General features: G+C 45.2%; 1 protein-coding gene across 1 annotated transcript in view; it reads right to left on the bottom strand.

The window, feature by feature from the left end:
- Nucleotides 1-24,527, bottom strand: part of OXSR1 (oxidative stress responsive kinase 1) — an 87,913-nt gene extending 63,386 nt beyond the window's left edge. The window contains exons 1-2 of the mRNA XM_038124607.1: nucleotides 24,232-24,527; nucleotides 5,174-5,286 (exon numbers count right to left, since the gene is read on the bottom strand). Of these exons, the coding sequence (XP_037980535.1) occupies nucleotides 5,174-5,286; nucleotides 24,232-24,301 (183 nt within the window). The 5' untranslated portion in view covers nucleotides 24,302-24,527. The remainder of the gene's footprint in view (nucleotides 1-5,173; nucleotides 5,287-24,231) is intronic.
- Nucleotides 24,528-26,766: the final 2,239 nt, after the last annotated feature.

The raw sequence follows: 26,766 nt of genomic DNA, 5'->3' as shown, positions 1-26,766 counted from the left end.
AGCTACAGGAGCTAAACTGGCATGAGTAAACAGGGGTTAGATTAGCCCTAGAACAACAGTGGAAAAGAAACAATTCTGAAAGGGATAAACACAGTTCATCCATTAAGTAATCTTCAGTGATGGGGACAAAACAGTCCCATGGCAAATCATTCAGCAGCTGTCCATTTTAAGGCTACTCTTCAGCCTCATTCTGTGGTCATTCCCTCTTTCAAAGTCTTCAGCATTAGTGAAAATGTACTGAAGGAAGCAGGTGTTTCTGAACTGTTGTGGTGCAGAAATTCCTCCATGGTCATTTTCTATTGGTTTCAGCCAAAAAGCAAATGGGTGAGTGACTGCCTCCTCTCATAGACACAAGCCAGCTTTACCCACATCCCCAACTAACCCATCACTGATCCTTACAGCTGTTCAGATCAATACCCAGTGCTTACAGCTCAACAACGCTTTCAGTGTGATTAGTGCCCACAGACAGCTGCAAACTCTCTGAAGTTCTTTACATGCAGCATCTCATGCTCATCCAGCCCAAGAGAAAGAAGACATTGGATGTTCAGGATTTCATCCACCATTAATTCTGATGTTCATAGTGAACTTGACACAAAAAAAAAAACAAAACAAAACAAAACCAAAACCTAAACCTGTCCAGTCTGTTGTTGGTGCTTTGACAAACAATACAACCAAGCTGTACCCAGCATAGGTTTAAGTCTTAAGCTGCAATCCCAACATGCAAGGAACATGTAAGTCAGCAGATCAAATAACCACGCAGAAACCACACGTCATTTATCAGATTCCCTGGCACTGACACTTAGGGACTTTCTATATTACTTCCACTGCAATCTGCTGCTTTGTCCCCAACAACCTTAAAGTCTGGTTAAACCACTTGTAGGAAGTGCTCCATCAGATCAAAGGCAGTTCAATATCCTGTCCAAGTCCTCAAAAGAAGGTGTAAAAACCCTATAAAAAGCAGTTACACAATTATCTGCCCAGAGGGCAGACTTCTGACTAAGCCTGGGCAGTTAACAGTTGGCTTATGATTTAAACCAGGGGACTTCATAATCCTTTTTTTAAATCCTATCTAATTTAACCTTCTCAACTATAGGTTGATTTATTTAATCTCACGCAATGTTTAAACTCCATGCTATTGGCAGCAAGTTCCCTGGGTTATTTCCATGAAATTCTAAAGGACATTTCTGTTTAACTGCAGTTCAACTTGTTCCCTCAGCCTCCTTAACTGCCCTCCGGCCATAGCACTGAAAGATTAGTACCTTCACCTCTTGTGTGCAACCTGTCAGGCCCGGGGCAATCAGTCTCTGGAGCAGGAAGATTTTGGAATCTTTCTAGGAACAGCAACACCACATCTCCCATGCTCTTTCCTGAGCCTGTCTCCTGTTGAATCATCTTAGGGAATAAACAGGCAGCATTTCCCCCTAGCTGGGAAAGCCCAACATGAAATATCCCATAGCTTATGTTTCCCTCTCTGCTGTTCAACATTCCTGGTAACTGCTAAGCTGACAACCCACGTCATCTGCTGCTCATGGAGAAAAAAGTCTCCATCTGGATGAAAGAAAACTCAGCTTTAATTACATGAAAATAAAGTAGAGTTTGTAGGACAGAGGGGGGATTTAAGGCCTTTTAGATCAGTAATTCTTTAGAACAAGAATACACTTATACAAGAAAAAAGGTTGGAAGCGTGGTTATTTTGAGGCAGATGTTACACCACTGTTTCAAGGACTGGCAACAGCAGCAAAGCAACCAGCATCCCACAATGGAAAAGAGTCAGAGCAAAACACAGCTCTGAATGGTGTGCAGCTGTGAAATACCACATGTGAGCAAGCAGACTGTTTGCAAACCCACACCGGCCTGGTTGTTAACTGCTGGGGGTTGCAAGACAAATAAGAAGTGGAACACCAGCAATAAATCAAAAAGTCCAAGACCATTTGTAGACAACACTGTATCTGACCACCTCTCCCTGCACTCTACTCCCAGTCACACCCCTGAGCAAGAATCCCTATAAACTACATTGTACTTCTCTGTCAGCGGAATGCCACAGGCAGGCTAGGAAAGATCTGGGAGCATTCAAAAATGTACAGGAGAAAAGATGATAATGAAGCAAGGAAATAAATTCCTGAGAAACATCACCTAATTCAGTAGCTGGGTTAGAAGGAGGCACATCTCTGCACAGCATTACTCCTGCTGTCTACATTCTTTACAGCAATTAGCACTTCGGCTAAAGAGCTGAATGCCCTTGATTTGGCCTGCTCATGATTCAACAAAGCTGGCCCTTCCTGCATTTTCCATACCCCACAGCAGCAATAAATAAATTTAGTGCATTAACCTAGAATGTCATAGAGTATATGCAAAGTGTGCAGTTTATTCCTAACCACCCACACGGCTCAAATGTATATTGAGATAAAAGGATCAAGATCAATACCTTTAATGAGCCAAGTCATAGCACTTACTCTAAGCACAGCATCTCCAAAGCAAGGATGTGATCCCAGATTTCCTGGCCTCGGGACACCTGCTAGGCTTAAAGGAAGCTCAAGGCCACTCATCCATCCAGCTGGTGACAGAGCCACTTACTCTGCATTTCCCACTCCAAATTAACCTTTCTCTTCTCCTCCATCCCAAGAACTACAAGTGCAAACCACCAAGCAGCACAGACATTGAAAGAGGTGTACAAGAACCAAATCATCATTTTAAGGATGGCAGTATGGTTTGCTGGTCTCCCTACCCTCTCCAAGCAATGTGAGACTGTTCTACCCTCTTGGCTATGCAGCTTCTGGGAATAAGGAAGCTTGCTTCAACAGAGAAATCTAAGAGTGTGAGGCACTGCAGAAAAATAATTATAACATAATTTAAGCACCACTTTCCCTTTGTTATCACATTGCCCAATGAGTGGGCAGTGCTGTAACTCAAGAGCACTGTCCTGACCCCAGGCAGGAAAGAAGAGCTCACCATAAGCTGACTGCTGTGCCCAAATGCCTTCAGAGCAACAGAAGCCACATCAAAGCCCCAGTTTGTGATTTTAACTGCACTGGGGGAGAGGAGAAAGCAAGGTAGGGGTATAACATACCCTAGTGTGAACTCATCATATTTGTCTTTGTATTTGCTTCATAAAACAACTGTAACCTGCAACCATCTACAGTTAACTTTTTTCTTTTTTTTTTTTTTTTTGGTGGGGAAGGTGCAATCCTGCAATACGAAGTAGTTGCTCAGGAAAGTTAATTAAACGAATTGGGAAAACTGCCATGAAGGGACACTACAAGACTGTAAAACTTGAGAATATTTACTTTAGGGTAGAAGCAGATATGGAAATGATAAAAAGAAGCTAAGCACACAGAGCTGGGAAATCAGGAACTTCCATTCTTTTGGCTCTTGCTCTGAGAAACAACACTGGTGTTGTTCAATAGACTGACAAATTCAGAACAAACCCAGGGATAACAATGTTTCACACAACTACCTCAGCAACCCCTGCCCCTGGAAGAACCATCTTTGTGCCTCTCCACAACTTTCAAATTCAAGAACACTTACAGCTGCATACTTAAGCCCAGAGATGGACCCACACCAGATCCAGTCACGAAACTGGAAGCTCTGGAGAGCTGACAACAGCAATACATTGCAGGCTCACCCATAACAGGAAAAATCATTGTGAGGAATGGGTCAGCCAGAGACTTCGAATGTGCAATTAGAAATACTTATCTGAAATTACCCATCAAGTCTCTGCAGCATCTCTTTCTGAACCTAATGTTTTTAGTCAGAATTGGCAATTACTCAAAGAATCACAGTCTCAATTACTACATCCTGACAACGCAGTCAGGAATACCACTGAGGCAGGGAGGTGCGGGCAAGCCACACAAAAGGCTTGAAAAGGATACCACAGGTTGGTATAAGGACAAAAAGACCAACTGTGAGAAGAGATCTTGAACTCCTACACTAGCATGAGCCATAAGAGGATTTGAACACAGGCCATATTGAGTCCTACACGCAACCCTCCCCAGGAGCACTGGCAGCCTGAACGGGGCCTTTCCTCTTAACCAGGGCAGATTTGCAGATACCCATAACAACAAAAACACCAGTAGATACTAGATGGAAACTAGAACTGTGGTTCAGGTGATTTGCTGAAGATTTTACAAATGCAGAGGGAGCGGGACTCTCAAATTCTGTTTCTGTTCTACCTTCTAATTGCAAGCACCAAAACAACTGCCTGAGGTAAACTACAGCAGCTGCTGAGGGGGGACAGAAAGTCAAGGCAGGATTATAAAAATCCTAGAGAGGTGCTTCAGAAGAAAAGATGGTACCAGGACTCATCTCCATAATGCCAGTATTTACTGCGGAAAATTTTGCCCCAGAGAGCTTTCTCATTCTAGTGGAGACACCTCAATGTTCACAGGAATGTCTGTGTCTGCCTTGCTTAAATTCAGGAACCTTCCAGATGTGAGGTGAATGAGACAACCACTGCACTGCAGAGGCACCAGCTCACACACACAAAGAGAAGAGAACCAAACCCATCAACACAGGAGCCAGATGAGAAAAGGGAAAGTCATCACGACCACTGCAAAATTCTGGTTTTTATTGAGACAACCTTGAGGAAAGAGGCACAGAGCAGCAGAAAATTACAGCGCTGCAGCTCCAAAGGACTCTGTCTCCTGTCCTGAACTCAGAATTACGGGAGTTTCCATATGGCAGCCTGCAATATGTCAGTGATCCCTTTAGCTGGCATCAGTACCAGAAAGAGATTAGGAACAACAGCTAATTCATTCAGTTTTTCTCTTTAGAGGTAAATGGGAAAAAATGTAAAGAACTGCAGGAAAGGAAAAGAAAGCAAAGCCATTTCCTTCAATGTTAAATGTTCTGAAAGCATGTAGCTCTGGATCTCTCACAAACTTCACAGCTCTTGTGGGTACAGCAGAGCTTCACACTTGCACATTAACTCAGTTCAAAACAAAGGGATTATACAAAGTGCTGAGCTCTAAACAAACAGTCTGAAGTTTTACAACAGTTGATCTTTTTAACATTTTAAGTACCATGCCCCACAACCAGGACAACTGAGCTGCCTCTAATGAAGTCAGTCGAGTTCCCTCACCTTCACCCCACTTCAAGAAAGGTTTTAAGGCACTTGGCAAAGAGATATCTCAGAAATAACTGAAATACAGCTCCCCAGACAATTCTGATTGCATACCAGGAGTTCATCCATGCTCGTCTGACACTTCTCAAGATTGATCCGTTTAATCGCCACCTTCTCCTTCTTCGGAGCGCAGAAGGCTGCCTGGACCACGGCAGTGGCTCCGCTCCCTGGGGGAAAAAGAGAGAGTTACCAACACCTTACAGACTCCAGCAGGAAGGGAGGGAGGCCAGACAACAAAATTCTGAGTGCCAGATAGCAAAGACAGCAGAGCAAGGTAAAAACCAGTGGAAGAGCTCCAGCTCAGTCCCCACTGTGCAGCTCAGCCACCACATCCAAGTGCTGGGCAAACTGAATAAAAACAAGTGGATCTTTATGATCCCTTCCAGGGATCATTACAGCTCTGCAGACCAAAAACCCTCCCCAGACTCCTGCTTCCTTATAAGAGAGTGATTCTGCTCATGTACTTTTAAAAGATATGTCACTGAGGTCACAAAGACTTTTAACCTGATGTGTTCACCCAAAGTGTCAAACAAGCCACTCTTTGCTACCGACACTAATGAGATTTTTCAAATATTTTTATGCACTAATTGCTGTTCTCATCTCTCCTCATTTTATGCAAAGACACGAGGTGGGTTTCATTCAAGCAGGCTCAGCTCCAGCTCTCACACTGCCTCAGTTTCTGGGTTGAAAACCACAGCCTAAGAACATTTAAATTCCAATAGGGAAAAAAATACCACATTTTAACATACAGTCCTTCAAACTGCTACAAGTAGGGAGTTCTGGATTTCAAGTACGCAGCACCATCATATCCTTTGACATGCAAGGGAGTTTGCAATTGTGAGACTTAAAATCTAATTGATATTAAGTTCATTTTTGTTGGCTTCCAGAAGCAGTTGCAACATTCACCTCTCATCAATAGGACACCTTGTTGTTTTACTTTCTACCTTCATCATGGTTCCCCACATTTTCACACTTCACTGGAAAGGAGTAAATCCACAGTAAGAAAATGGGGGTAGGACAGGTGGAAAATAGCTCAAATGTTCCTATTGCAAATACCTAAAAATTGCTAATAAAATTAAAGAGAAATGAAAACAACTATTCTGCATTTTAGTGTAACACACCTATTTTAGCAGATTCTCCTATTTTTAACAGTATAGAAACTACTTCCAGATTTTGCAATTCAGGTAAAGCATATTTTTACAAGCTTTGTGATTTCTTTTTCTAGTACATTCACATAAAGTGGGGGCAAAAGCTTTCATTTTCAAACAAAGGCTATTGAAGATCCCTACAATCACCATCAAGAGTCTTCTCACACCAAATTCCAGGTGAGGGAAAGAGCTTGAAATTCAGCCCTGAAAGACAGAGGAAAACTGCTCCATTCTGAGTTGCACTGAAATAAATTGAAAAGCCCTGAACTGTGGGACTCTGCTCCTCTAATCTTCAACCAGCACCTGCTACAGTGGGTGCTACAGGACTTTGACTTCCCTTTATATGGCATGGCCAGTGCACCCTGGACATCAGCAGCAGCTTGCCAGGACTCCCTGTCCCCAGGAGTTTACATTTTAATGGCAGAAGGCAGAAGTGTGCAGAACACAGAATGCTAATGTTGCTGAAGCTTTATTATTTCCCAAAGCAAATGGGTTTTTAAGAAGTTCAAGACTGAGGCCATTTATTACTTGCACACATATTGTTTTTCAGAGACTATTCATAGCACAAGGCAAAACATAGTTATTAGGAAAAGGACAGCAATAACAGCAAGAATATTTACAAAGGGCTTTAAAAACGAAGTCTGAGTGCTGTAAGCAGGTTCTAGAGCAAATAACAGATGATGGAGAGGTCTATGCAGATATTTAACAGAAAGTACTCAGAAAGAGCAAGGAGAGGAGGTTTTGACAGCAGAGTTTGGTTAGACTGCCAGAAGCAGGGCTGAAATACCCAACATTAAGCACAGGACAAACATCTCCAAAAACAAACCTCCATATGTACTCCCTGTAGTCACTGCCCAGCAGGTGCAGGAATCCAGCATGAAAGCAGCAGTCCCAGCATAAATTAATTCCCACTCACTGGGAGTCCTGGGTGGCCCTGACCTACTCCTCTTCACCCAAGAGCTGCTTCTCTCGGTTTGTTTCTGCTGCTTCTTCAATGCGGGGAAAAAGTAAAACCACAAGGGCTCAAGACAAAGAGAGCAGCACACACAGAAGTGGTGACATAAGGCAGAAGTGAGTTTGCACTTCGTAGGATTGCTGGTCTCCCTACAGCAATAGCCTTTTGGAAGTCAGAACAAAAAAACAAACACTTTATCAGTTCTTTGGAAAGAGTTAGATCCCAAAAGAAATCTTGCTGCTGACACATTCAAAGTGCCAGTATTATGATTTCTTTCTTTGGATGTCTTAGTGCATAGTAATAGAGGCTGAAAACACAAGCCAGATGCTGGAAGAATATGTGACTGTGCACCTCAGAGGACTGTCTTGTCACACAAGCCTTTTCACTCCCCAGTTGGTTTCTCAGTGTGTTTCCATCTGTAAAGCTACCTGTTCTCATAGCACAGGTATCTGTGTTCAAAGACTCTTTCTGGATATCTCAGACATTCAATTGTGTCAACATACTCCTGCTTCCCACAGCATGACATCCCAGGATTTCTGTGCCAGTTAAACCCAGCTTGTGTAAGCACAACTGGCAGAGGTGCTTCTTACAATCCAGATGCAACATCATTACTGTGAACCAAGTCCTTCACAAGATGAAGTCCAGGGCTTTAAAGAAGTCACCACACAAAGAATAGCTTTGTGTTTTATTCTTTTAGGATGTTACCACCAGAAACAATAGATGCAGCCTAATTAAAAGCAGGACCACTCAAGCTACAGCTCCTTTCCAGTCCTTGAGTCTGTGGGATCAATGCTCACTAGGACTTCAGGGCAAAAACTGCTTTTCACTAAGTGCTGGACAATGCCCCAGCCTACAGGGACCCGATCTGTTATGAGTGTATGGCATTATTTGAACAGTAATGAAATCCCAAACTAAATCCTTCTGGGCACATGGCAGGGAATCATCTGAACTCGAGGCTCCTCCCATTTAATTCCCTGCTGCTCCTACTTTTCTGGCAGCTCTCTTTAGTTCGATCACCACCTGCTCTCCCCACTCCCCCCTCTCCCGCTAATTCGTCATTTCTTTCAGCTCCTCTGTAGCACTAATTATAGAGAAACAATGAAATCTCAAAAGCGTATCAAGCAAGGATTAAGCCAAGCTGCAGCACGATGTGCCACAAGCAAGCTGCTCTTTGGTGGCAGCAGCAGCTTCTGGGACCAAACAAAGACGGGTTTCCATGCTTCTCTGGAGACTTCAGGAAACATGGCAACATGGGCTTCAGGCTTTGCAGCCACACAGTTTGTTTATTAAATGCCAGGGTGGCAAGAGAAAGAAAGGAGAGAAGCTGCAGCAAGGATGCTGAACACATTGCTAAGTGAAAACAAGCATAGGGAGAGATGACACCAACAGAGAGAAAAATAAAAAGCTCATTGAGGAAGTTATGTAAAGTTTAGGAGCAGGTAACAAATATGTGGGCAACAGCAGGAAGAGAAGAGATTTCCTGGGCTGCTATGGGCAGGAAAAACCCCAAGGGCAGTTTGTGCCAGGGTAGCACAACTTGAACAAACCAACTCTCCCAGCAGCCACAGATCTGCTGCAATCAGAGCCAACTGCAGTCCCGATGATGTGGGCAGCACAGGGTTAATTAATGTTCCTGTGCTGGGTTCCCACTCGCTCCCCACCTCAAGACACTCTGATCAAGGTCAGTGCTGAGGCTCTTCCCTCCCCTCTCTCAGCCTCTTTCGGAGAAAATTTGCTCTCTGGGTAATCTCTTCCAACATAACGGCTTAGCAAAACAATGAAAACCAGGCACAGCCAAATGCTTGCTGCTTTATTCCTGAAAAGCAGGAGATCATTTTGTTGAAGGATGATGGGGAGGAAGGAGACCCCAAATGGGTATTAAGACCTGCTTAATACCCCCTGCTTTTGCCTCTGTAAGGCTCTCAGATATAGTTCCAACCCTTAGGATAGCAGCTGCAAAATTCCTGCATAAGAGGGTCACGACCTACTTTAGAAAACACCGCCTTAAGAGGAAAACATACCCTTTCTAACCCCGGCTTCTTTCATGTTTCTACGATTAAATGGCTTTTTCTGAAATAAAACCAATCTCTGAAAGGATTAAAATAACCCAAATAAAAAAAGTCCCCAAGCACTCAGTTACTGAAGCCTGATTTTCCAGGTTATCTCCTCTGGATCCATGGTCCCTGTACCTTCAGCATCCACAGCTCCAGCCTGAACTCCTTAAGTTGAGTCAAACTCCCCATGAAAGCCCAGCATCAGCTTTCAAAGGAGGCTGAATACCATCTCTTCTACAGTTCCACAATTTACATTAAGCTTCCATTTCTGAAAATAAAAACAAACCTGCTGAGATCTCAGCTGAAGTTAATGGAAACCAATTATTTCAAGGCTAATTGGAAGAGTGGAAAGACAGGGGACTGACCAGAGGACACAGCATGTCCCTACACAATTTGTCTCCAATTTAACTGAATCTCTGCAGCCTCAAAAGGACATTGCAGCTCTCCCAGCAAGACTGGGATGAATTGCACCCATGCCTCTTCCCAGGCAAATGCAATTGAAGCCAGAGATCCTCTTGGCAGAGAGATCTGCTTAAGCAATGAACAGTCATGCCAAACAGTCACAAGACAAGCATCAAATCCTGGCTCCAGGATAGTATTCTCCTACCACGTGCAACAGCACTTTGAAGTAGCTACATGGAAAGAGGGCTCACAAAACAGTGTTGCCCGAGCTTTAAATTTACTTCAGGCACCCTCAGAGATGTGAAAGTTTCACTTCATTGCAACTCAGTTGCTCACAAAGCTGTTACAATCAACAGGGCATGTGTTCCATAACAGTCTTGTAGCATCTGTCCTAGCGCAGTACCAAATCCCCTCTGCAGAGGAAATATACTTTCCCAGGGTCAAACGAACATCACAAACCATTTAGGTTTGAAAGAACCTCTAGTCCACCCTCCTCCTGAAAGCAGGATCAAATCCCAGCTTAGAACAGACTCCTCAGCATTGAATTCAGTCTAGTTTGGATTTTCTTTATCAAGAGATATTTCTACAATGTTTTTGGCTGTTTCTGTGTTTGACCACCCACATGGTAAACTTTTTCCCCCTCGCTAACTAATCAGATCTCCCAGTTTTGCTCCCAACCTTGGCCTTTTACCATGCACCTCTGTGCAATTCAGCTTCATCTACTCTAGAACTTCCCACTAGATAGCTGAGGACAGCAACAACTCTTCCAAGGCTGGGGAAATCCTGCTCTCCACCTGCCCCATAAGTCACATTCCCAAGTCTCCTTCAGAATGGGGCAATGCTCAGCCAAACACCGCCACACAATCCTGCCCAGAGCTTCCACCCTCCCCTGCACACACACGACCTCTCTATTTTTAAGCGAGATCTGGAATCCATCCTCCACTATCTGGAGTGCGGTGCCAGAAAGCCGCTCGTGACGCAGGCTCTGTTTATAATTGTGCCCCCGGGTTTTCCTCTTATGAACAATGCACACAAAACACCTCCCTGCAAGGCTGCTCTGGACCAAGCAGTGACTCTCAGGTCCCAGGTACCCCAAAGCCCAGGAAACCTTTAATGCTTTACAACCCAGGCTCGGTATTCGTGTCTCTGCAGGCTCACTCCATCTCTGGATGCTTCAACTCTTGACAGCCTCATGCCAAAGAGCTGTGGGAGCCCTGCTCCGATTACTCATTCCAAGGACAATACAGCAATAAAACAAGAAGCAACAAGACTGGGAATAGAACTTCTTATGCATTCTTACAGAGCACAGGGCAAATACACATCTAATTAAACCAGAAATTAAATACTGGATTGCAAATTCAGACCGATCTTGCATTGTTTGGTCCATTTCCTATGAAGGCAAAGTGATGCCTCTATTTTCTGCTCCTCATTTGAGGCTTCTGGTGAGAAGAGTCCTCTTACAAAGAATGAGCTGCTTCTAAAAACAAGCTAGAAAAAAAAAAAAAAGAAAAAAGAAAATAAAAAAAGCCTACTCTCAAATTTCCAGCCAACTCAGCATGGGGTGGGAATACTCCTTTCCCCAAGCAGGACTTGGTAACAAGAGTCCATTGGATGTCAAAGTCTTGCTGGCACAAGCCCCACGATTCATGAAGAGTGAAGTAATGCAATGTTAATGGTCCTTGAATATGTTTTTCAAGCCATCTCCCCCCTACACGCCAAATTCTTACTACAAAATGGAAGATACCATCTACAATAACAGCTACAAATAGCATTAATAAAACCAAAGGGAATTCATAACAGGACTCGGACATACTCTTAGTATTGCCACAGAGGGGGCAAAAAGTCTGCTTACCTGTGGAGAGGGGAATGCTTTACAGCAAAGTATCATCTACTCAGCATGGCACTGCAGGAAGAGTGTTAACGATTCTAGAAGAGGAGTTAAAGCCCCTAATCAGCAGGAGGATCACTTGGGTGCTTCTAGCACTGCTCAGAGTGAGCTCAAGCAGCAAGCTGGCTCTGAGTACTGCTGTTAGAGACCCTGGGAACAGCAGCAAAAACAGTGAGGGAGAATTCAGTTGGGTTTGCTCTGTGCCTGGTTGGGAGGCCTGTGGTAAACTGAAGCAGCAGCAGAGCAATAACCCATGGCCAAGACACAAAAAAGTTACAAAGGCACAGAAGTGAGCACAGCTCCCCTCCCACAGCAACATGGGAGTGCAGACATGCACCTACCCCCAGGAAGCTCCCAGAGCTGCACCAACACAGCCACACTCACTCCCAGACACCTTTCCACAATTCATTCCCAATCCAAATTTACTGTGAATAGTATTGCCTATTGAGAGAAGAACCAGGGCTTTCCATTTCTTTACAAGCTGAAGGATGACACACCCACAGCACAAGCATCTAGTTAAAACCCTGGCAGAGATAGTAAAAGGCCAGGTTTAACTTTGTGCACCTTCTCTCAACTCGAGTCATGCAGTGTTTGATCAACAGCGGAGATGGAAGGATACTGTGTAGAGAAGAGGGAGAGAAACACTTGCTAATATAGTGCAGGGAAGAAATAAATCAGAGAAGCATAAGCAAAGGCAGAAAGTGAAAGCAGATTCAACTGGAAAGTTGTGAGGGAGCCAAATTTAAAGCCTATATGGGGGATGGAGGAAAACCAGCCATCTCCACAGACCACATCTCACAGCATAAGCACACACTACATATGAAGAGACCTGCACTACATGCATGCTGCAATCCTGCAGGCAGCTTAAGAGCTGAACTCTCACATTTACAAGGCAGTGGCTACCCTCGTATTTCTGATGAAAACGCTTTAGGAACAACAGCTCAACCCTGACTGAAATAAATCACTTTAAAACTTTGCATTTCCGTGTGATCAATGTCAAATGCTGCCCCACCCTTCAGCCCAGCCTAACTCACATCACTGCAGGCAGCAGGTTCATTCGTGGTTCAGGCTCACCTTGAGCACAGCCCAGTGCTGGGAACACTCAGCTGGGTTCAAGCCAAAGGTGGCTGCAGGTACAGTAAGACACAGGGCATGTGCTGGACAACACCCTGAGAAAGGCAAGGATGGGGAGGTTACAAGTGCAGGCAGAGAATTAAGACTTAAATACAAGTGACTTCCATTTCACACCAGCACATCTGACGACTACAGTCTACACCTTTTACTGAAGAATTGAAGGAGGAATAGGAAAAAGCAATTTTCACTCATCAATTCCTGTTTGTTTCATTTAAATTGTAGGTGTATTGCTTTGCAATGCTCTCTGATCATTTATTCCAGTATATCCAGAGCTCAAGTAGTTTGAGATTCTGTGCAAAATGTGAGGCCAAAGATTTCAAACAGTACTCTCAATACGAGGGATTTCTGTTATTAAGACACCATTATGTGTCTTTCTCAAATATTAAGAGTCTTTGCTCAATTTATGTCAGCACCTGCGGTGTCCAACAGACAACTGATATTCCAGCATTAATCAAGCATGCTCAAAGAATTTCAGAGAATAAGGAGAAGCATATTCTGAAAGTCTGCTGTCCAATTAAAATTAGAGCCAAAACATTTGAACAGCACGTAAACTTGCTGACAGTGAGTTATTCACCATCTTGACAAGAGCTCTCACAGTTGAGAATACCACTGAAAACCACACTCCATGTCCAGAGCTCAGAGGTTTCTGCCCATGTAAGACAATGTATTTCTCAAGATTCCTAGTGCTCCATGTACAGTGGAGAAGGATGATAAGCCGGCAAAGATCACATAGTGCTGCCAGCACTTGTTAAACATGCTTTCCCTCCAGTGGTCCATCAATACAGAAACACTTGATGCTGCAGACTTACTGCCCAAGTCTTTAACTCATGTCTCAGACTCAGAGGAAGGAATATAAACCCAAAGCAAATCACTCGCAGTATTATTTTCAGAGCCATCAGCAACTAATGGGCAATACCCCAAGCTTCATCTCCCCATGGCCCCACTGAACTCCAAACTATAAATAAATAAATGGCATTGATTTCTAAGCTGGAGAGAGGTTAGCTACTGTCATCTAAATGACTCAATGCCAAGGTTTCTGCAGAAAGGAAGGGGAGTCGTATGGAAATCTTCACCCCACCCCACACTGCATTGTTCTCTCAAAAATCTTGCAGTATCTCTTAGGCCCTGAACACAGAAAAATGTTATCTGTTTTCCACCTTCAGCAAACATTCAGGTTGAGAATCCTCACAGACTAAGCAGAGAAGTGACAGGCTTGGAGAGAAAATGGTCAGCCTGTCAATACAAAACAGGCCAGGACTGGAACACGGGGAGAGGAATAGTGTTGGCCATGCAAAGCATGTCAGCAAGATACGTGACAAAGTTGTCACTGGGTCACTTTGCTGTTTGAGCTCATCTGCAGCCACCAGCCCACACACAGGCAGCCTAGGTGAGCTTGCCACTGCCTCCCTATGACAGAGAGCTGCAGCCCCCCAGCATCAGACTCCACACCAGAGCAAGACAGGCAAGGAAAACAAAGACAGGGGAAAAGCCACTGGCCACAGAAGGTACCAGCAGAGAGGATTGCCAGGGAGGAGCATCAGCCCATCTGACATTCCTCCAAAATTTCCACTGCAAACACCAAGGCACGGAAGAGAGGGCGGCAGAGGGTGCTGCTCTTGGCTGTATGCCTAACACCCCACAGCCCTCCCAACATCCCAAATAAGTCCAGACTAGCAGACATTCCCATCATGCCTTTAATAAAACACCCTCCAGCTGTCCAAGGTACCCAGGTGATTTGGAGAACGCCTCCGAGACCATTTTCCCCATGGCAGTAAGTTCAGAAAGCTCCAAGGGCCAGTTACACAAGTCCTGCGTGACCTGCCACATTTACTTAAGATGCTATTAGCATGCCTAAATTAGATTTTTAGTTTGAAACCAATTATATTTATTTGATTTTGTGCCAACATCTCTGGCTAATTTAAAGGGCACTGCAGCTATGCAGTGCTAATTCTACACGATGGAAGCAGGCTCAAACATCTCATTTCCAAACACAGCAACTTTAGTGGAGAAAGTTCATCCTTCCCTTTTAATCACTGTCAGTTGCCTTTATAGTATATGCAGCAATGTAATTATCATGCTGGCTGTCATCAGGTATCACCAAGGCTCAAAACACAGTGCTGGTACAGTAGCCAAGCCAGTGTTCTCCTTTCTTCCCTCCCAATTTTTATCTCTGAACTCTGTCTCAAATGTAATTGTCAGCTGTAGAGGATATTTTATTTGGCTGGGTTTCCACTCAACAGAACAATCTGTCTGCTTACAGTGCAGATGTTTGATAGTACCGTGGTTATTTTAGGTAAATAAGCTTTTAAGTATCAGATATATCCTCTCTCAAAGGCTATTATCCTTTCTTTTCAGCAAATATCTTGATCTAGTAAAGATTTTCTGCATCTATTAGTCCGTTCAGCACAAAAGATTAGCCCACTAGTTAAAAATTACATTCTTTAACCAAGAGTAACGAGAACCATCCTGAGCCTTAGGATCTGGACAAATAACTGAGCTGAGGTTGCCAGTTCATCAGGCCTCTCAGCTGTTGGAGTAAGATTTGCATTGGTGAGTCGTTCAGCAGGAAGACTGTTCATGCTCAAGATGCTTTTTCCGGTGAAGTACAGTTTGCTGCAAGTCAATACCAAGGTATTTATTAGCTGTTAATACCAAGCTATTTATTAGACAGCAATTGGCATCCTCAATGACTATTTTTACTTTAGTGAAAGATGGAACTTATGGTTTCACCTTTCAACTTGCTTGCTGCTCCTGGGGGGACCTTATTGTCCTCTACAAGTCGCTGAAAGGAGGCTGTAGCAAGGTGGGAGTCAGTCTCTCCTCCCAGGTAACAAGTGACAGGATGAGAGGAAATGGCCTCAAGTTGCACCACAGGAGGTTTATATCAGATATTAGGAAAACCACCTTCACTGAAAGAGCAGTCAGGCACTGGAACAGGCTGCCCAGGAAAGTGGTGGAATCACCACGCCTGGAAGTGTTCAAAAAACACTGGATGTGGTACTTAGGGAAAAGGTTTAGTGGTGACCACAGTGGTGCAGTGTAATTGACTGGACTTGATGATCTAAAAGGTTTTCTCCAATCTGAATGATCCCATGACTCTATGATTTTATGACTACTTCGCATGGTGAGAGACTGAAAGGGTCACAAAGAAGTGGCCTAGGAAGTAAAGACATAACACATCAAGTTTCCAAAGAACTCCATTTCCATCGGTAGATCTTGAGGAATCACAAACTGGAGACATTCGTATCAAAACCTTTAAGGTTTGGAGACAGCACAAACACCAAGGTTGAGCTTTCCTGCACCTTCAGCGGGAATTGTGCTTGCAGACACAGCCTGAACATAAAGCAAGCAGTGTAAGAAATTCACCAAGCCTCAGCCATGTGCTGTGAAAGACAAGGCATTGTTACTTCTCACTGTCGTGGGGAATCCATTAAGCAGCTGTTTCATCCAGCAATGACAGGGTCACAGGGAGGTTTGAGTGTTTAATAGAACGTGTGTCGCTAATTCCCCCATGTGCCATTTCCAGCACAAGCATTCATTAATTCAGTATAGGGATTATACAGTTTGGCATCAGCCAGAGCAGGGGACTGAACTCCACCACCCTGGGAGTCCTCACTAGCTGTGTCTCAGCAAAGTGACAGGAGCTTTCTGGTTTTGCTCTGAAAATTGACATCATTAACTCCATCTCCGTGGAGTTTGCAGGAAAGGTGTTTACTCCACAACAAGAAGCATGGTCTTTAATTGACGAATTTTCAAGACATCAAGATAACCTAATACTGTGTTGCCTGCCTGAGGCTGGAGACGGCCTGAGATTCCCAACTGCAGTCTCAGTGCCCCACTTACCTCAACAGGTATCAGCTCAGAGCACAGCCGAGCTGATCATTTTGTTAAGAAAAATATTCTGTAAGTGCTCTCATCCCACAGCCATTATTGTGCTCTCTCACCATCATTTTCCAATACTCTGCACTGTTTTCAGGGCTTCCTTCTCAGAAAAGCTGGAATGAACCCCAGAACTTAAGGAAATGGACTTAAAATCCCCTGGAGACTGAAAATGAACAAGAGCCTAGCTCAGAGAGAATCAAAATTGAAAATGCACAACCTGTCCAACAGTAACTATGGAGCTTTCATCCAATATTTAGTAAACCATCATTTTTATAAAACATATGTTGAACCGCCCCAAGATGCAATAATCTCACACCCTGCCACAAGTACCTCAACACAATTCCACACTCACAAAGAGTTTTTTTAGGCATTTTCCTACCCGACAACACCCTCCCTGTAACGAACTGTAAAATTTGTCAATTAGCTCTGCTCTAAGGCAAAAGCCAACTTCAATCCTTCCACACAACAAGCCAGCAGAGGATACCACTGGACAAGCCACGTGCTGAGTCAGAGCTCACCAGAAGTGAGGTGGGTACTCAAGGTCAAATTTTCACTCTGCAGTTTTAACTTAATTCAACTCTGTGGATGGATGAAATGGGAACAGCATCCTCCCACACAGCTTTATTAATAGCAAGGTGCTAGCAATAAGAGTAAAGTTTGTCCTTAAATTACCATTCATGACTATAAAACAGTAAAACTCTGGCAAAACCCAACGAGGGTTTACTACAGTAAGAGATGATCACTGAAGTATTTCAATTCACACTATTCCTTAACAGCTGCTTGTACCTTTTCTTTCCAGAATGAATTTACATAGGCTCATTTCCTGCCCAAAGGAAATATCCATTGGGAGAATGCTATAAAGTCAGTCTAGCATGCAACAGTGAAATTAAAGAAAACACTATTTTTTTTTCTCTCCCTCGCCCCAAACACTCAAGACAAGGCAGTTGGAGCAGAAAATTGAAATCTGGCAAAAAATTAAAACCTCATTCAGAAAAACTTTTTTGTATTCCCTCACGAATGCACTTTAATTTGACTGAGTTATCAGACTTTGAAGGTGTCGTTTCACAAGCATGCAGCACAAGCTGTATAAAACTGTAAGGGATGGGAGGTGAAAGGAAGATTTGCCTAATATGGTAATTTGGTGAGAAAGTGAATCAGTGCTCTGAATTTATTCTGCACTTCATTCACAGATGGGATCTTTAAGCCTTTAAGAGTGGAAGAGAATCATCCCCTGCAGACTTACCAGTGGGTAGAACCAAAGTGGTCTCAGAAATCCTGGCAAGGCACATTAGACTCCAGTTTGATGGAGGTTGACACATAACCAAATGTTTTTTCCAGGATGGAATTTCTCTTAATTACAAGAAAATTCACGTTAAGCAAGAAATCTGTGTGCAGTGGTGCACACCAGGAAATAACAATCTTTAAGAACCTCGGGGAGTGGTGAGAGAAGGGACTTAGAAAAAAAATTTTGCTGGTTGCTGCAGCTGTTGAGCAGTTGTGAAAAGAAGTACTGGATTTTTCATTTGTGCATTTGTATCACCACAAATCTCTACCTGCTTTTACTGTGTGACAGGACCACCTAATATAGTTAAAACCAAGAAATATGCAGGCTGTGATGACTAACATGAAAACCCCACTCATGAGCAGTGTTTCAAGGCAAACAACATGCTCAGACAAGTTAAGGGATCAAACTTAGGGCTGACAGAACCCCACACTAAGGTCAGTCCCTTCATTTATGTTCATGCACATGAGGGACACGAGAAATTCTCACTCAGTACCATGGGCCCAGTCAGGCACCTGTACCCCTGCTGCCACTCAGCTGCAGTTAAAGGATTTGCTAAAGTGGTCTTGTCTTACTCAAGCCAGGCAAGTTGGATTTTGTTCTTAGTCTTGCTCCTTTCATTAGTATATGCATTGTTTTCCTACCAGAGGTACCCCATCTCTTCTCACACACCAGAAGCTATGACCTCCTGATTAAGAGCCTGGACTGCCTGTCAGCCAGGGACCTAACCCTGTCTCCGAGACTTTCCCGTGTGGCTGCCAGGAAGAGAGACAAAGTTCCACGTGTTTTTTAGAAATGTCAAGGCTGAACTCCCTTAGGTGAAGTCACAGGAAACTGCAGCAACTTGAAGAGCCAAGTCCTTCATATCTGCATCTCGGTTGTTTGATTCTAAAGGGAACGCAGGATAATAGGCTGAACTTGTCTGGAAAGCCCCAGCATCCTGATATTTCAAAGATTTTGCAATGCCAAATTCCACTGCTCTAACAGCTATTCTTCTACACCCACAAAGCCCTCAAGTCTGTCTCTCCCTATTAAGAAAGTTTAATAACACCAAGTTTACAAGCACTCCATTAGCATGTCCACAGCTAAATTTGTTGCTGCAGAGATTTATGATGGATATTGTCCATTTTTGGGGAAATCTTCCAAGAAAATTTGACGAAGACACAGTTTGTTGCAACGCGCTAATGCAATTAGCAATAAGTGTTATTGCCATCATTTTAAAGAGCTCCATCTTTTATTAAAAGATTACATCTCTAGACTCTGACTTCGTGGGCAAGCTGCTAACACTCCGAAAGAAAAGAGATGCTGCCAAGTTTAAATAGACAAACATTCTGGGGAAGAGTTGATTCTCTTCAAGATTTCAACAGCTGCAGAAGCAAGAAGCCTCCTAGGGATGCATTTGTCAGGCAGCACGTACACCCCTCAGGTGTGCTCAGGAGCACAGCACAGGCACACTGCCCAGCAGCAGCCAAGATATTTGTATTAAACTGGAACTATTTAAATGGATTCTTGAGAAATGGAAGTGTTAAACATTAATCGGTCCAGGTAGCTAACGGTACTGGAAGCAACTGCTACATAGAAACCAAGCCCAGGAAAGTGTGAACTCTTCCACAAGAAACACCCTGCATGTTGTTTTCTTCCTTAATATCCTGGAATAGCTGAAAGCAGAGGGATCTGTCTCTGCTCTCCCCTCCGACCAGCAGGCAAGGCTAACAACCCATTCTTCCCAGCCAGCCTCCTTCATCACTGCTTGGCTTTGCAAGCCTTCGTTTTGCTGCCTTGTGCATTTTATCCTCCTTCCTATCAGCACACAGACAACAGAGGCACTAAAAAAAGGCACATGCACAACCAAACACCTTTTGCTTTCACTTCCTCAGAGGTGAAAAGTGACTTAGTTCAGCTCTAATTCTAGCAGGGCAATGGTATCAAAGGACTTAAAGAGATGAGATGTGTCAAGTATCCAGAGGAAAGGTAGCCTGGATGCAGGAGTAGCTTGGCTATTCTGTTGCACTCAGGATCACACAAGATATATTTGTCTACGTCCAAGCAGCAGACAAACTGGTACTGAGCATCTCCCACTTCAATTCCCAAGCAGACCAAGTATTATGAATGACCACTCATTTTTTAACTTATATACAATTGCCCAAAGTTAATTTAATGTGACTTTTAACATAATATAAAACAACTAAGACTTTTCCACCAGCTTCATGTGGAAAAAAAATGAAAGAAAGACACAAAGAAAGTCTTCAAATGACTTAACCAGCCTGAGTACTGGGAATACAGTATAGGAATCAATTTTGCTCAGCAAAGCTGGGGGGAGGAGTGGGAATCCATGAGGAAATGCTAAAACAAAACATATGGCACCAAGACTGAATCCTAAACACTCCATTTAGAGCTCAGGCAGTTCTATTTTGTACAGTGTAACATTTTTCTTGAATGGGTTTTAAATATCAGGCGTGTGAAACTGGCTGTAGCCAGCACACAGGCACCACAGTTAGCAACGAACACCACACTCCAAAAAAAAAACCCAACCCCTGCAGTTATCATTGGACAAGAGCCTCCCATTCCAGCCTGATTTTTACATCCAAACACCCTGATTGCTCCTGGCCAGCACCTCCAGGCTGCTCTTTTTCAACAGCCATGATTTCTCAGCACAAGATTCTTACACAAGCACCAGACAGATGAGCATGGACATCTTGATAAAATTTGGGAGAGCAGACACCTTAATTCTAAGAAGTTCCTCTCTACCCACAAAAAAATAAGTTCCCACACACAGGGCTGGATGAACACAGATAGAAATCTAATTTTCAGCCCCAAAAGATCAACACGATCACATGCAAAACCCAACTCCAAAGCTACTTGAAGCAGAGTCATTAAGAAAACTAATCATTCCTAAAATGGTGACTTCAATTTTCAATTTAGTCTTGATTTCTGATGGGATAAGAAACTCCCACCACATCTGTTCATGCAGCCTGCGCTGTCCTCATGGCTGCGAAGGAATCTGTCAGGGGAGAGAGGGCTCAGGAACAGAGCCTGGGAGCACTCCCACCACTAATTTATCTCCTGTTTCTGGCATGGGCTCTTCGCAGCAAAGGGGATGCTCCTAAATCAAACAGGCACAGTCAGCACGGCTCTAATCTTCCCAGAAAAGTAGCAAAACGAGAATGACCCAGTTCCAACCAACTTCACTCCTGCTACCGGCATTTCCAAGAGGAATTGTGAGATCCAGGGGAACCTGAATGTGTGAGTATCTGATCAGCACAAGCAGCATGAGGTCGAATTTTTTTCAGGCTTCAAAAAGAAGACTGCAGTAATTTATATGCAATCCACGCTCAGAAGACCAACCACCTTCACAACCACGGCACAGACTATATTCTGCTTTTTAGATAAAAATTGCAGCATCTCCAGAGGCCCTATTCACCTGCAGAACTCTCACTACTTTGGGGGTACGTTTCATTGAAATGCTTTTTAAATTGCTTCCTCTACCCCACCTGCATTTTATCGTTTTTTTAAATGAAATCAGATTCTCCTCTGATCAAAGTTCCTCGATTCAGAGTACCAGAAGTTATTTAAGCCTAAGGAGGCTACTCAGCAGTTATTAACATTAACCAAGTATAATCAACACAGATATTAATCCACACCTTTATAATGGCATGAGTCATCCCCAGTGCTGAGTAATCCTTTTTTATTTATATATAGTATTAGCCAGAATCCGGGGAGCAGTTTTACAGTAGAGGTTCTCTTGGCAGGTAGGAAACTTGCTTTTTCTATTCCTGCACTTGAGTGGTATGGAACCATCCAATAAAAGCCACATATGGCTATTTTCAGGCAAAAATAGTACAAATTAAAGAACTGGACTACAAATGGATTTCCATTATTCCATGTGGAAAAAACAGCTGAGCTGGTAATCTCCAAATTTACTCTAAATTTTAAGACTAATGTGGGTTTTTTTTTCATTTCAGGAAACAAGTTAAATCCTTTAAAAGCACCGGTACAAGGTTCATCTCTTTCCACAGCAGAACATCTCTTTGTTCCATGCTGAAGAACCTTTACAGCCCTTCAGTTATAAAGAGAGCTCAAAAAAAAAAAAAAAAACCAACCAAAAAACCCTTGAGGTTTACAGGAGACATGAAGCAGGAGGCAAGGCAGTCCAGCTCAGTTAACACAGTGACATTTTGTCCCACAAATCATATACGTGCTAGGAAACTTGCGTCACATCTCCATCCAGGCCGCTGGCAGACACAGCAGTGTTTGAAAGGAGTAAAGGGGGGGCAGGGGACAGGAAAGTTAAAAAGAGAAACCATATGTTTGCAATATACACATCTCAGTGTACGCTCCATCACATGCCAAAATGCCAACACAACCTTTCAGCGAGCAGGCGACATCCAGAAACTCAGTTTGCAGAGGGACAGTGAAGATACAGAAGAAACTCAACACTTTTCCCAGGTTTCTCCCCAAGTTCTGGCAGTTAATATGAGACAACACATCTCTGTGTGTCTCCCAGTACTGTGAGGCTTGGGATGTGCATCTCCAGCAGCAAGTTCTCCCAAGAGCAGAAGTGTATTTACATTCCCTTTTGTTCCATCCCACCCCGCTCCCCAGCTACACAGAGGCATTTGCTCCCACCCTTGATTAGTCAGGTCCAAATCCTTGCTTTTTGCCACCACAACACACCCCTCTGCAGGCTCTCAAAAGAAAAGGAAGTATTTCCTATGAGAAATTCGGTTCTCTTTCCCCAGGAAACTGGTGGCATGTCCTCCCCCTTCCTCCCCACACCTGTATCTCCTGCTCCTCAGGGAGGCTGAACATCCTCCTCCCCAGGGCACATCTTCCAGAGGAGATTTAAAGGTTGGTCTGTGGGATTACATCTTCCCTGTCTTTACAGGGTGTATGTCTCCTTCCTAAAGCACTGCTGCTCCCTCTAAGCAGAGGGAGAGGACAAAGCCTGATCCCACAGAGCAACAGGGATTTCCAAAGGATTTCCCCCACTCCACAGCTTTAGTTCCTTCCTATTTTAAAACAATGCTAAGAATTTAATCTCTTAAAACAGCATTTTCACAAACTCTCCAACCCTCAACAGAAAACAAGCCAGAGATGGAAAGCCTGGGCATGACAGTGCTACGTCATCCAGAAACTTCAAATAAAAGCACTCCACAAAGATTACTCAAAGAATTAACCTCCTTCCTAAAACCCTTTGGCCGGGAGCCTGCCCTGCCACTCTGCCGCTTCATTCCGAGTCTCCGGAGGGTGAGACGGGAGGCACCGACCTTAGAGTCACCTGTGGCACCACCTCTGATGTGTCACACACTCGCCCTAGAGCAATATATCCCTCAAACACACCCCAACAAAATGGTCGAGACAGCCAATAAATCAGTCCAGCGGGAGGCCTTTGGTAACTGGGCAGTTTAACGCCAAGAGAGAGTGAAGAAGGAAAAAAAAAAAAAATCGTTTAATGGAGAGAGCAAGGACTAGGGCCTCGAGCTGAGGACAATGAATGAAAACGCACGGCAGCAGCAAAATCCCGGGGTAAAAGGCTCGTTCGGCGGCTCTACCAAACCCTCCGTGCAGGGACCAAAGCAGCGCGGGGCTCCGAAACTGCTGAGACGGGTGATCGCCCCAAAATGAACAGGGGTGCCCTAGAAGGAGAGAGTCCACGCCAGCTCAGGAGTTCACTGCCGCTGAGCACCTCACGCCCAGCACATCCCAGACCACACCGTGATGGGAAGCAAAGCCCCCCAAAGGGGATCCTGTCCCACTCATCCCGACACGAGGAGACCCAGACGCTGCCCAGAGGAGCGGGCAGCGGCCAGGAAGGAGCCCCTGCCAGGGGGGCGTCCCCGCGACCACCACAATCCTCTCCTGGGATGACACAGACCCACATCCCCTTCCGTGGGCCCCACACACAGATGAGGAGGGGCAGCAGCCTCAGCAGAGGGGTCCCACAGACCCTGACGCCCCTCAGAGTGCCCCAGAGGCGGGGGCACAGAGCCTCTCACATCCTTCCTACATACGTGGCTGGAGGGGGGGAGGTCACACCGTCCCAGTCCGTGACGGGGTGTGTGCGACGGGACACCCCAGCTGAGGGGCACCCCAGAGCCTCACACCCCTCAGAGTGGGGGGAGAGACACCCCCCTCAGCTGAGGGCTCCCCTAGACCTTCACACAGCTCAGTGTGGGGAAACACCCGCTCCCACACCCTCACATGGCTGTGGGAGGGGGAAGCCACACAGTCCCACTCCTTTGCGCGGTGTGTGACAGGATCCCCCTTCAGCTGAGGGGGATCGGACCCCCCCCCCTTCTCTCAGCGGACTCACACCCCCACATCCGAGGGGCACCCTGCACCCCCCCAAACCCCAATGACCGCTCACCGATGACCTCCTGCAGCTCGTAGTCATCCTTGTTGATGGACCAGGGCAGCGCGCTGGGCTCCTCGGCCATGGCCGCGCCGCGCCCGCCGCCCTCCGCGCCGCGAGGGGGAGCGTCCCCGAGGGGCGAGGGAGCGGAGAGGAGGCGCTGCGGTGTCCCGGCTGTCCCCGAACCACGGCCGAGTCCGAGCCCCCTCCTCCTCCGCCTCCTCCTCTCCCGCCGCTACCGCTGGCCCAACTCCGGCCACCGCCACCTCCTGCACCTGCCCATGCCCGGAGAGTAACGTCACCCGCGTGCGCCCCGCCCGCCACGGCGGGGCGCCGCCCGCCGCCATCTTGAGCGTGGCGCGGCAACACCCCGCCCGCCGCCAGACGGCGACTACTCCACGGTTTTCTCCGTTATCACCACCGACCTCAAGGGACGGGCCGGTAAGGGAGGACGCGAAGGGCGTCCAAAGCGAAAGACGGAGGAGGAGCCCCTAAGGAAAGGGCGGGGATGCCACACACAAGATGGCGGCTGCGAGCATCGTCCCCGCCCTCAGGCAGAGGGCGGGAGCGGGTGCCGGTTTAAGAGCAGTGAGGGCAGCGATTGGCTGGCCGCTGCCGGATCCGCTGCTCCTATTGGTCGAGCGGCTGTCAATCATGTGCTGGCGTGTCCCGGGTCCCTGTGCCCGAGGGACCGGGCCGGCTCCTGCCGTGAGGGGATCCAGAGGCTGCGGGCAGGAGCGCGGCCCGGCCCGGGCGCTGCAGGGATGCGCATTCCGTGTTTAAAAATAGCGTGTGGGTGTGAGGGATCGGGAGGCCTAGTATGCTCGCAGCCCCCGAGGATGAGCAATTCTCCGCTCCACGCTGCAGTTCCAGTATTCGTGGATATGTCCAACACCCTCATGGAGATGTCCTGCACGCTCATCCTACGGTTTAAGGCTCCACACCCGGAGCTTTTTTATCTGCATGCATTCAGGAGTACATCTGGTGGTCATTGAGGAAAAGAAATTCAAATTAAAATAGTGAGGAATACAAGGCTGATGTCGCTCTCTAATATAGGTACATTTAAATTTTTTGTAGTTTGAGGATTATTTTTTTTTCCCCCAACATGAAAAGAGATAAAACAGCATCTCAATGTTGCAATGCAGGACTGTAACCATCAGGAGAACCGACTTGGAATCTGAGTGTCAGGTTTCATCGTTTGCCGGTCACTGTTCTTCTTGTGGCTTGGTGTCAGGCTCTTCTGTGGGTCAAAGAACATCAGTTACATGTATTTTTAGTTTATTAGGACAAATTCCTGAGATGCCTCTGGTGAACCAGGCTTTGTGGAGGGCCACTGCCAAAGGCATGGTCTGACCACAGTGCTTTCACTCGTGCTCTAATGCAGGACAGCAGCTCCTTCCTTTACTCTTTTTTTTTTTTTTTTTTTTTTTTTTTTTTTTTTTGTGCTCTACAAAAGCCCCACAGCCCCATCTCGCTCACTGCTGTTCAGGCACTCCACAGCTCCGTCATAAGGCAGAACCTCCAACTGAAAAGCTGTTTGTGTTCCTGCTTGTCTGTGTTAAACATTCCCCTGCTGAGCCATTTTTAATATTTGCTAAATATGCCTTAATTACTGCTCGGAACCGTCTCTGTGATCTTTTAACCATGTTATAAAAGGAGTTTATATAGCAATTAAAAACAGGTTTTACCCCAGAGCAGGCACCCGGGTAGCCAGTGTCGTATTTCTGATAGCTAACAGCATGTTAAAAATGGATCTGAGCCAGGCACCAAGTACAAAAAGAGGCTTACACACTTAATTTTACCACATGCTTTTAAATTCAGAACCATCTTTTGGATTCTCTTCTTCTGGGCTGAAAATTCTCTCCCTGAAGGCAATGCTAAAACTCTTACTGCTTTAGACCACTGGGGTAGGATTAGGTCCGCAGTGTGCCTTGTTCTTTAAGAATAACCACAGGCTTTGATCAAAATTAAAATTTAAAATGTTCACTGGCAAGACCACTAGTGGCCACGTGAGCATAGAGAGATGAGTGCTATATTTTAGTTTTCCAGCTCTGCCATGAAAAATGCATTTCCATATTTTTAAACCCAGACCGCTCATTCAGTCATAGACTCCAGGTCTCATAAATTTTGCAATTTTTTTTTTTTTTTAAGAACTCAGCATTTTGAGTCTCTCAAAAGTCAGGGGTTGCTGTTGCACTCATTCATTTAGTGGGTTGTTCCAAGCTGAGTCTGCTGAGGGATGAAAACATGGAGCTGGATTCCACAAAGCTTTTATTCCTTAGCCTTAGCTTCAGACTTCCAAGCAGCGCCTTCTCCTCTCTCATCACTTCTGCTCATCCTCTTTTTCTTGATTTTCTGAATTTCGCCTGTCTCGTGTAGGCTGTGAGCTCCTCAGGGCAGAGGCAATGCCTCTATTTATAAAAGAGCTGTGAAGTGGTGCTGCTGAATCAAGTGCTCTTTTGTAATAACAAGAAATTTTAGTGGAAATATGAAGTGGAAAAGCAGCTTCCTGGTGTATCCACCTCCGCTCTGGACCGGGCTTTAGGGGAG

Source organism: Motacilla alba, chromosome 2 (assembly GCF_015832195.1).
Source record: "Motacilla alba alba isolate MOTALB_02 chromosome 2, Motacilla_alba_V1.0_pri, whole genome shotgun sequence".
NCBI lineage: Eukaryota > Metazoa > Chordata > Aves > Passeriformes > Motacillidae > Motacilla > Motacilla alba.
The sequence above is the reverse complement of the archived record's forward strand: the minus strand, read 5'-3'. Positions and strand labels throughout refer to the sequence as shown.